The sequence below is a fragment of the Gracilinanus agilis genome, chromosome 5, assembly GCF_016433145.1.
Source record: "Gracilinanus agilis isolate LMUSP501 chromosome 5, AgileGrace, whole genome shotgun sequence".
In the NCBI taxonomy this organism is placed as follows: Eukaryota; Metazoa; Chordata; class Mammalia; order Didelphimorphia; family Didelphidae; genus Gracilinanus; species Gracilinanus agilis.
In genome coordinates this window covers 238,231,212-238,242,672 of record NC_058134.1, presented here as the reverse complement: position 1 = coordinate 238,242,672, position 11,461 = coordinate 238,231,212, and the positions used below count along the sequence as shown (strand labels likewise).

General features: G+C 35.9%; 1 protein-coding gene across 2 annotated transcripts in view; it reads left to right on the top strand.

Moving 5' to 3' along the window:
• NUDT4 (nudix hydrolase 4) overlaps positions 1–11,034 on the top strand; it is a 27,728-nt gene extending 16,694 nt beyond the window's left edge. Inside the window, exons 2-5 of one of the 2 annotated variants that reach the window (XM_044677386.1) lie at positions 4,973–5,083; positions 6,008–6,052; positions 9,729–9,813; positions 10,627–11,034. In XM_044677386.1, the coding sequence (XP_044533321.1) occupies positions 4,973–5,083; positions 6,008–6,052; positions 9,729–9,813; positions 10,627–10,829 (444 nt within the window). In that variant the 3' untranslated portion in view covers positions 10,830–11,034. Of the gene's footprint in view, positions 1–4,972; positions 5,084–6,007; positions 6,053–9,725; positions 9,814–10,626 lie in introns of both variants that reach the window. The other variant, XM_044677385.1, reaches the window with a different exon arrangement.
• The last annotated feature ends 427 nt before the right edge of the window (positions 11,035–11,461 follow it).

Here is an 11,461-nt window from a genome sequence, read left to right as displayed (position 1 = left end):
TTTGTTTATACAAAAACTTTTTTATGGAATACTCTTGTGCTGGAAAAAAAATAAAGAACTTGAGGAATTGAGCAGAGCAAAAGGAGCAGAACCAGGAGAACATTGTACACAGAGATTGATACACTGTGGACACAAGAGCTAATAGACTTTTCTACTAGCAGCGATGTAACAACCCAGGACAATCTTGAGGGACTTATGAGAAAGAAAACTACCCACATCCAGAGAAAAAACTGGGAGCAGAAGTGCAGAATAAAAGCATGATGTAGCTCAATAGGGATATGATTAGGGTTTTGATGTTAAAAGATCACTACTGCAAATATGAATAACATGGAAATGGGTTTTGAACAATGATACATGTATAACCCAGTGGAACTGCTTGTTGCTTTGGGAGGGGGTAGGAAAGAATGTGGGGCTGGGGTTGGGGGACATGCAAGGATGGGAAAATATTCTAAATTAAAAAAGGGGGGGGGATAGAAACTAGACCACATCCTCTAGACTAATCCATATACATACCTGGATACTCAGTAATTTCAGGGCAAACATACATGGTCACAGTTGATGGACAATGGTGAAAAATGTTGGCTTGTTGACTATTAGAATGCATAGTTGTATTAACTACTCTGAAACTTGGAAGTAGGTTGTCCTGAATACTTAACTCTTTAAATTAACAAAAGCAAAACATGAAGTGAATTTTAGCAGATAGTAAATTATGTATTTACTATGCATAGAAGTCATTTTAGAATCGGTTTTGTAGAGTCAGGGCAGTTATTGGTAACACCAGGCCTGGTGTCAAGAAAACTTGAGTTCAAATGCCTTGAGTCAAATTATGACACTTAATAGCAGTGTGACCCTGAGCAAGTCACTTAACCCTATTTGACCTCAGTTTCCTCATCTGCAAAATGAGCGCAAAAAGGAAATGGCAGAGTAATACAGTCACTTTGTCAGGAAGAGTCAGACTACTGGACAACAACAAAAAGGTTTATAGTCTGGTCACAAAAGATTAGTAGTCAGAGGGTATTTTACAGACAGGTGGGTATAGTAGCTTTTAGTATATTAATTACCATGGAAGATTTGAATTTGAAGAGGCACAAAAGATTTGAGTGTACAAAAGGAGATGATAGTCATTTAAGAATGAGGATTAAATAACCCATAAGCTGTATTAGTATCCAGACCTTATATCTTCTTTGTGAATCCTTAAATTGGGTAATAAGACAACTGAGTCACATTTTTTAAAGTGTATCAACCCTTTGTAAAAGGGTCCCAAGTATTAAAAAAATTTTTTTTAGAATATTTTTCGAGGCAGCTGGGTAGCTCAGTGGATTGAGAGTTAGGCCTAAGAGGCCGGAGGTCCTAGGTTCAAATCTGGTCTCAGACACTAACCAGCTGTGTGACCCTGGGCAAGTCACTTGACCCCCATTGCCCACCCTTACCACTCTTCCACCTAGGAGCCAATACAGAGAAGTTAAGGGTTTAAAATATATATATATTATTTATATATTAATTAAATTAAATTATATATTAAATTATATATTATATTAATTTAAAATATATATATCACACATACACACACATACACGCACACACATACACATTTTTCCATGGTTCCATGATTCATATTCTTTCCTTTCCTCCCAAATCCTCCCCCACCTCACCCCCAGCTAACACGCAATTCCACTGGGTTTTACATGTATCATTGATCAAGAGCTATTTCCATATTAGTGATAGTTGCACTGGGGTGGTCGTTAGAGTCTACATCCCAAACCATATCCCCATCAACCCATGTGATCAAGCAGTTGTTTTTCTTCTATGTTTCTGCTCCCACAGTTCTTCCTCTGGATGTGGATAAAACGTTCTTTCTCATAAGTCCCTCAGAATTGTTCTGGATCATTGCATTGTTGCTAGTAGAGAAGTCCATTAAGTTCTATTGTACCACAATGTATAAGTCTCTGTGTTATACCAAAATTTGTTCAGCCATTCCCCAATCGAAGGGCATTCCCTCATTTTCCAATTTTTGCCACCACAAAGAGCACAGCTATAAATATTTTTGTGCATGTCTTTTTCCCTATGATTTCTTTGGGGTATAAACCCAACAGTGTTATGGCTGGATCAAAGAGCAGACAGTCTCTTATAGCCCTTTGGGCGTAGTTCCAAATTGCCTTCCAGAATGGTTGGATCAATTCACAACTCTACCAGCAATGCATTAATGTCCCAATTTTGCCACGTCCCCTCCCAACATTTATTACTTTCCTTTGCTGTCATGTTAGCTAATCTGCTAGTTGTGAGGTGGTGGCCCCAAGTATTTTAAAACTCAGAAAAAAAAGAAGTGTAAACATGCTTTCTCAACAGGTGTAACTTTCAAAAATACATTAGAGGGGGCAGCTGGGTAGCTCAGTGGAATGAGAGTCAGGCCTAGAGATGGGAGGTCCTAGGTTCAAATCTGGCCTCAGCCACTTCTCAGCTGTGGGACCCTGGGCAAGTCACTTGACCCCCATTGCCTACCCTTACCACTCTTCTGCCTTGGAGCCAATATACAGTATTGACTCCAAGACAGAAGGTAAGGGTTTTTTAAAAAATACATTAGAAACTTATTAACATTGTACTTAACTGAGTCAGAAGTAAAAACTGTTTTTGAGTTCTTTGCTTTTGAAATAATATGGAAATGTGCCAAAGTAGGATTTTTAATTGGTTACCATAAGATCTTATTGGGCTGGTTCTAATTGTTAATTGGAACTTTATTCTTTGGTTACCTGACTTGTTTACAAGCAGAATCAGGGTAGGATGTTCATAGAAAGATGAGCTTACAGAAACTTTCATAAAAAGAGGATAGAAACAGTTAAGTAGGTTATATGTATATGGTACTGAGGCACTTCCCATTCCCACGAGGGTGAGAAGTTATCCCTGCTTTACAGATAAGGAAACTGATGCCCAAGAGTGTAAAGTGACCTCCCCTATAATCAACACAGGATGTAAGTATCAGATTAGGGACTTGGAATCAGAAAACCTGAGTGAAAAGTCCAGCATTCTTTCCATTGGACCCATACTGCCTCCCTCATTTGGCAATTAAAGACTAAGGTCAAACTAAGTAAATCTGCTTCTTTCACCAGCTGGGCACATTCTGAAATCTGTCTGAGGGTGGTCTGCTTTTAATCTTATCTAGTACACCTTGTCCTAAGTTGTGGCTTAGGGCCAAAAACTGTTGGTGCTATTGCTGCTGTTGTGATCACCTTGGGAATGAAAAGGAAACAGAATATTTACAGTTTGGGAACCTGAGTTTTCCCCTGTGCCTGTATGAAAGCCTCTGGTGTAGATAATACAGAGAATCCTGGAAGACATGGTCATTTGTGGCATTATGGACCTTAATATGGTCCCTGGTATAAAGTGAAGTTTAAAAGTTAACTTTTTTTTTTTTGCAGTAAGTTATATGCTGTAACTCATTTCTTACCCAGTAGATGAATTCTTACCAGCTTTATGCTCTTACACTGGGCTCAGGCCCTTTCTTGGAGGAAACAAGCAAAGACCAGATAGTATTAAGCTAGCCCAGTCCATGCAGGACATTAGTTTCACTAGAAACTCTTCCTAATTACCCAGGTAAAAATCTCTTCTTTTGCCCATATTGGCAATTTCCAAATCCTATTACTTCAATGTTTCATACCCTATCTTGAGGAAGAAGGGAGTATAGGTGTGAATTCAAATCCTGCATGATTCTTATTAACATTCATTTACTACACCTCAGCTTCATTTCCTTATTTGTAAAATAAGACCTGAGAGGACTAAATGTGATCATCCATGTAAAACATTATTTTTTAGTTCCTAGTATTTATAACTGCTGTTTTGTTTTATTGAAACTTGATCAGTCACAAATCTATATGTATTTCCTAAATCTAAAATATATCTAAAACTCTAAAAATAGTTGGGAGGTGGTATTTTTTTTTTTTATTCTTCATCTTACTGCTTATATACTTAAAAGTTGGAAAATTTGGCTTTGGTTTTGGAGCTAGAAACAGAAGGGTATAGTGAACTATAACTGTTATTTAGGGAATGAATGAAGATACAAGGGTGCTAAAAATGGAGAAACCATTCCTCTCCTAAGATCTTATTATCTAAGGAGGAAGGATTGAATGGTTTTTCAGGTAACATGTTTTATAACAAGATAGTAGGGTAGCATGCCTTGTAGGCAGATATTTTTATGCAATAATATGAATATTACTATCAGAATTAATGCCTTTCTATAGAGAATGATAGGGTTAATTTAGAATAGCTTTTTTAAAGTGGGGCTTCCACTTGAAGGATCTGGTTTATAGATTTACTTGTCTCTAATTTTGCTCAAATCTACAAGCATTTCTTAAGTTTTGCTTTAGGTCATTTGTGGAGATCAGAAGATGGAGCAGGGATACAGAAGGGAACATGTTGTGGGAGGAAAGGAACAATCAGTGCAAAGGCTTGGAGATGGTAGATGGTGGTACCCAAGAAGCGCAGTTTGGCAAAATTGCCATATGGTGGTATCCCAGACTAGATGAGAGAGCTGTTTGTTAATTCCAGCTGGAAAGTTCCTTAATCTATTAAAAATTGGAGGTCCTAGATTCAAATTTGACCTCAGACACTTCCCAGCTGTGTGACCCTGGGCAAGTCACTTAACCCCACTGCCTAGCCCTTACCACTCTTCCTTCTTGGAGTCAATACACAATATTGACTCTAAGACAGAAGGTAAGGGTTTAAAAAAAATTGAGGTTCCCCACATTTAAAATGGGAATGTTAAACACAGAGCTGGTCAGGCATTTACATTGAATAATATATAAAAGATACTTTTGTAGTGCTTTTTAAAAAGTCAGGTGTGGTCATTGGATTCCTGAGGAAAGGGGATCAATTCTCTAGTTAAAAGGAATAGTTTGTGCATTAATTGCATGTAGTGTCCTTTTCTGTAATATTTTTTTCATATTTAACTGTTTAAATGTTTGTCTTTATGTTCTTTCAGGTGCTGTTAGTTAGTAGCAGTCGATATCCAGATCAATGGATTGTCCCTGGTGGAGGAATGGAGCCTGAGGAAGAGCCGGGTGGTGCTGCAGTAAGAGAGGTGTATGAAGAGGTGAGGCTAAATAAACCTGGTGGCTCCAAAATGTTTGTTGTTGTTGTTGTTGTTGTTGTTGTTGTTTTTTAAATGGAGAAGGGATTTCTATCCCTCCAGAAAAGTAAAGGTTAGGAGTGCAGATTTGGATTTGAATTCTAGTAGACATGTGATTATGGGCAAGTCAAACTCACAGTCTCAGTCACCTGGGGGAAAAGGGTTAATAGTCATCCTTGCTTTGTATCATAGTGTTGGCTTTTTAAATAATCTCTACTTAGCTCCACCATATGCTACAATCAAAAAGACCAACTCTATTTGATGTCATCAAGAAAAGGAAGCCAGGAATGGAAAGGTCCCTTCTCTCTATGATCTTGTGATATCATATCTAAAGAAGGGAAACACTGCATTTGTAAGCACTACAGAGAGATTTCTTATGGGAAAATTGTTTAGGTTGTTCCTAGAGAATTAGAGGTTATAATTTTAGATGTTTCCTTAAATAGTGCTAATAAGGTGAACCAATCAAACTTGCATGTAAAGCAAAGCTAGTAATTTCTGTTATAAATGAATGAAATAAACCACGGATTCCTTTTTTTTAAAAAGCAAACAAGTAACAGCCATATTTAGTCACTACCATCTGATTAAGCATGTTTATTCCAGTCATAGTCTTGTGAAAGGTTGAATGCAAAGTATCTCAGAATACATTATAGGTGAAGGGATAATTGAGCCTATTTCATTCGATACAATTTTACAACTTTAGAATTTATGATGAAAAATGACTGGATATGTATGACATTTTATTCTAGCAATGAGAACTGTTATTGACCTATTCAAAATCATTTTGCATTCCAACATATTAACAAACAGTGCATGAAGAAATGAAGCTTCAAAATAGTGGGGAGAGAAATTCTGATATTTTGAAGAAACTAACTTATAATTTATTTGTAGGCTGGTGTCAGAGGAAAATTGGGCAGACTTCTGGGGATATTCGAGGTGAGTTCTAAAAATACCACTCTTCAGCTGCTTAATGTTTTTTAAATTGCTATTTTTCCAACTAAACACAAATCATGAGATTCTTCTTCAGGTCTGGTAGCTCATTCTTGGCTGCCACATTGAACAGGTTATTTCCTGTTTGAAGCCTGGATTTCTTTCTGCAGTACTTTTATAAGCATATCAAGAACCTGTAGAGAAGAAGTGATACACCTCTTAATGGGTTTTGGAAATTCACATTGGATCACAACAGCTTCAAAAATGAAATTCATATTGGCAAAGACAAACTGAAGGTTTTTAGCTACAGAAACAAGAAAGTTATTTTTGTCACCATAATTTGTTATGTTACATCTGATACTTTCTGGTATTTCATCTAGTCTGGGTTCTTGAAAGCTTTGCCAGCAAAGTCAAATACCGGCAGGTCCTTAGCCAAGCTGGAAAGGCTTCAAATGTGGACAGAGCAAATACACCACGTTTCTTTATAAAGTCTACCCAACTGAAGTGAGAAAGAGGTTCCAGATTGATTGGAGCAATACCAACTCTAGAAGACCAAGTTGCTAAAATATAAAAAGAGGAGGAAGCAGCACCTACACTCACAATCCTTAAAATAGTTAGAAATATGTTCTTTGATATTTTTAGGCAACCATCTTGGCTGCACAAAAAATCAGGCAGAAACCTACAGGCAATAGGAATGGGAGCCACAGAGACAGTGTAAGCAAACAATCCTAGAGGCACATATGCCCTATATACCCCAAGTCCTAGAGGCAGTGCGCAGAACATCTTTTGGGCAAGGTGGTCAACCACATAGCCCCCAGTGCTGAAAATATATAGTTTATTTTGATGTGTAGGGCCAAGGAAGTAAGCTTACTGTATTCTCAATGTTTGATTGATAGGGAAGAGGGGCAAGGGATAAATATTTATATAGTATCTTATGTGCCAAGTACTGAACTAAGAATATTAACATATTATCTCATTGATAGTTCTGGGAAACTATTGAATTTCAAGATAGGAGATTTAAGAAGCTGATAGAACATAGTGTTTTGGAGAGAATAGGTAGCATTCACTCATTTTGCTAAAGAAACTGGATCTTCAAGCATATGTTCTCTTGACTCATTTCACTACCTGGGTATTTGGCTGATTGCCTTTTTAAATATTGGTAGTATAAAACCAAGCAAAGCAGGGACTTCATGAATGGGAACTCCTCTTGTGAAACATGGTTGTTTAATAGGAAACATCATTAATTATTTGTCGATCCATGAAACTTTTTCTGGACAAAAATTGAGAATAAACCTGGTGGCCAGAATGAAATTGCACTGCTTTATGTTGTTTCATTAAAAGCTGTTTCTGTTGTTCCTAGTTGTCTATGAAAAAGAAACTCTTAAAGGTTAACAGTTTAACTATTCAGTCATCTGGCCCAAAGGATATATAGTTTATGCGCCAGGTTTAGTGAATCTCTGACCACTTTTCTATATAACAGAGAAACATATTTGTGTTTCAACCTCATTTGGGGATTACTGCTCTTATGAGACATAAATAGGTTTCAATGCTGGATTAATTTGGGACCCCTCCCAGAACTCATGCTCCATTCCTCTACCTAATCACATCTCACTTTTATTTTCAGACCTAGTACTGAAAATTTCCCACTAAGCCTTCCCACAAAGGAATGTCTATCTGGCATTTAATTTGGTCCTGCTTTTGTGACATCTTTTCTGTTAAATGCTTAGCTCTTAAAACATCTTTATATATTCCCTGTTGTAACATTTAACATAATCTCAAACAGAAAACATACCTCATAACTTGATTTTAGAACATTAATTTTGGCCACTACCCTAAAAGTACACAGTGTGACCTCGGAATCCTGAAGACATTTAATAGTTCTAAGAGAAGAGCCTAGAATAAGATTTAGCTCTAGCATTTTTTTCTCTGAGGACTTTTTCATTTCTACATTAGGGATTAAGTTAATAAGCTACCCTTTAGTTTCTATCCTGAGATAACTGGTACTTGAGTAATGATATAGCTCCATCTTCTGGTAAAAATCAAAAGTTGACTTTTTCTTTTTTGATACATTTAGATTTCTACATCCAATTCAGGATAGTGATGGTGTAATTTAACAGTTTTGTTTAGTAATCTTGGCCAGTACTAGCAATTTGTTTTTAGCATTCTCCACTGAAGTGGCTAAATTCAGTTACTTTGTGGCACGGACTCAATGGTGCCTATGTAGAAATAGAAATATTTTCAGTATCTCCTTTCATAGAAAGCTGCTATAGATAAAATCCAAGTTGTACTCTTGAATATTTCAAATATTAACATCACCTGTGATTTTATCACTGTGATTTGCTTTCACTGACAGATTATAATCATTTTTGTTGTGTCCAAAGAATTTGTCACCTGGCCCTCAGGCAACTTTCCATCACTTGCACTCAACCCAAGGGCCCTAAGCTTTCACCTATATGGTGATACAAAATCAATACCTAGCCTTAACTACTAAGTGAAAGGGGGATATTTTTGACCTGTGGGGGGGAAGGAGGGGGATGGGTTAATTGTATAAAAGTGTTATTTGTATAAAATAAAATAAGTGTTAATTGTATAAAATTTGGAACTATTAATTATACAAAATTCTTACTACTAGAAACTAGGGATATGGAGATAGGATTATTGGTTTTTTTTAAAAGAACTTTAATAGCATCTTTTACTTTGAACCATTCTGTTTTCCTTCCTAAAAAATGTTAGAGCAGCAATTATTAAAAATCTATTTTAACGATAGCTTATCCTAAACCACCCCTCCTCCCTTTCTTTAAAAAGAAAGACAAAACACTCTTGTAATGTGCATAGTCTTCTCCCCAACCCCCCCAAAAAGTTCTTGCATTAACCAGTTCCAAAAAAAGTATCTCTTCATTCTGAATCCATAAGGAGTCATGGAAATGTGATTGGTCATACTGCATTTATTAAGAGGTAAGGTTCTTTTAGAGTTCATCTTTGTTGTTTTATAAATTATTCACTTGGTTCCATTCACTTCATTGCATCAATTCATATAATTTTTCCCAGGTTTTTTTTAATCATCTCTTTACACAGTAAAATTATATTACATGCATATGCCAAAATTTGTTCAGTTATTCTGATTTAGTTTCCTGTTCTTTGCCTCCACAAATAGTAGATGCCCTTTGTTATTATAATAGCCCTTTACAAAATGTTATGACATAAAAAGCAAAGTGTTTTTGGATTGAAATCTGAATTTTTATATGTTAAAAATTTTTCTAGCCTAGGGAAAATTTGCAATGAGAGAATATTGGCTCCACTCTTGGCTTTTTTTTAATACATTTTTGATACATTCAACTATTTTCAAGTTAATACAGAAAAGTTTCTGTAAATGGCCTTAAAGATTTAGTCCGATAGTGGAAAGATGATTGGCCTTGAAGTTTGTTGTAATAACAGCTCATGTGACCTTAGGCCTCAAGTTTCCTGGTGAGTTACATTGACAATTATATTTCTCCCATCAAGACCACCATCAAAAAGTAAGTATGCCGATTTATAGAATTGAATGAGTTTTACAGCATTGGGTAAAAATTTAAATATACTTAATTTTTATACTGATTTGTAAGATTACTGTTGATAAATAGCGTGTAATTCTTAAAGCATAGGCCTATAGATTAAAATGTAATTTTTTTTCGTATTCAAGCAGAATCAAGACCGCAAACATCGCACTTATGTTTATGTTCTTACTGTCACCGAAATATTGGAAGACTGGGAAGATTCTGTTAACATAGGTAAATCTTTCTAAAATTCTGCTAAGAAGCAAATAGAATTGACTACACTGACACACCCATGAAATACCAAGTTCCAGAAATTAGTTTGCCTGATCAGATCATGATTAAAAAAATTCATGATGCTTGTGCAAATTTTGAGAGGATTGAATGAATATATCTGAACCGGTCTCCATCTTTTTAGTTCTTTATCTCTCACATCTATGTTCCCAAAGCACATATTTAATATTTAGAGCTACCTTAGTCAAATCACCTAGCATGTAGCTGGCTTAAACAAACACATATAAGAGGGAATCTTTTTATTTTAATAGACAAACTGATGATATGCCATGTTTAGATAAGAATATGGGAAAATAATATACATTATTTTAATGGCACATTAGCCAAGTAATATCTATAATCATGTTCAATAGAAGTCTATTGTAATTTTAGCAAATTAGGTACTGCCAATACATGTGTCTTTGGACCTTGCCTTATGCCAGCCAATTTCTTGCCATCTTCATCTTAGTTTTTTATATTAGATATTTTGATGACATTAAATGACCCAGAGCTATTAAACAATTTTTATTACGACAAACTTTCCGACTTTTATATTACAGTTAAATGCAAGACAAGGATAGTTTAGAGTTTATTCCCTATTAATAGCAGTGATTTACAGGCCTCAAATCAAACTGAGCATTATTCTATTGTTGTCCCATTAGGAGGCATAAAAAACTCTTGATGATGTTTTCAATGACTTGATGTGTGGGGTAGTGGTATAAGGGATAAGTTACCTTTGAAATGGAGTTTTAATAGTTATTGTAATACTTTTTTTAGGCAGGAAGAGAGAATGGTTCAAGGTTGAAGATGCCATTAAAGTTCTTCAGTGTCACAAACCTGTACATGCTGAGTATTTGGAAAAACTGAAGTTGGGCTGTTCATCAACCAATGGAAATTCTATGGTTCCCACCCTTCCAGACAACAATTCTTTGTATGTAACTTCTGCACAGACTTCGGGGTTGCCATCTACTGTAAGATAAATATTTAGGTGACCATGTACGGTCTCACAGGGAGAAAGGCTTCTGGGTTTGACATCAACATGTTTTCAGATGCTTTGAAATGTTTCCCTTTTTTGTTAACAGTGTAAAATATTTCAGTAAACCAAAGCCATATGGATTTTTTTTAAGATGCCTTAACTGTGTGCCCTCTCCCTTTCTCCAAATACATTTTTATTTTTGTTTTTCAGACTGCTCTGCATTCTGGTCTTTAATATTGGTTAGTTTACCACAGTAACCTACCCTGGTGTGGTTGTATGGATTTTTTTTTTTAAAGGAAGTCAAGGGGAGAGATGACTAGGTACTTTCCTAAAGTATTGACCCATTGAAAGCAAGCCTTCTATAGTGGTTTTTAGTTTTTAGAGCTACTCATTTCAAAAGATTAAAATGTTTATGGTGCCACTTTGTTTCATTATACATTATAGCCCTCATTTCTTGAAATTTAGAGAAAATAGATGTGTATTGAACAGCAATTTCTCTACTACCATTAGAGGGTATTGTTAATATATATACACATGTGGTATCTCTCCCCTCAAGGTTTAAACGTTTTCTCATCCAGTGCCCAATACGGCTGACATTTCAGTATGAGATGCCACTATTGTATTGCATACACCTTG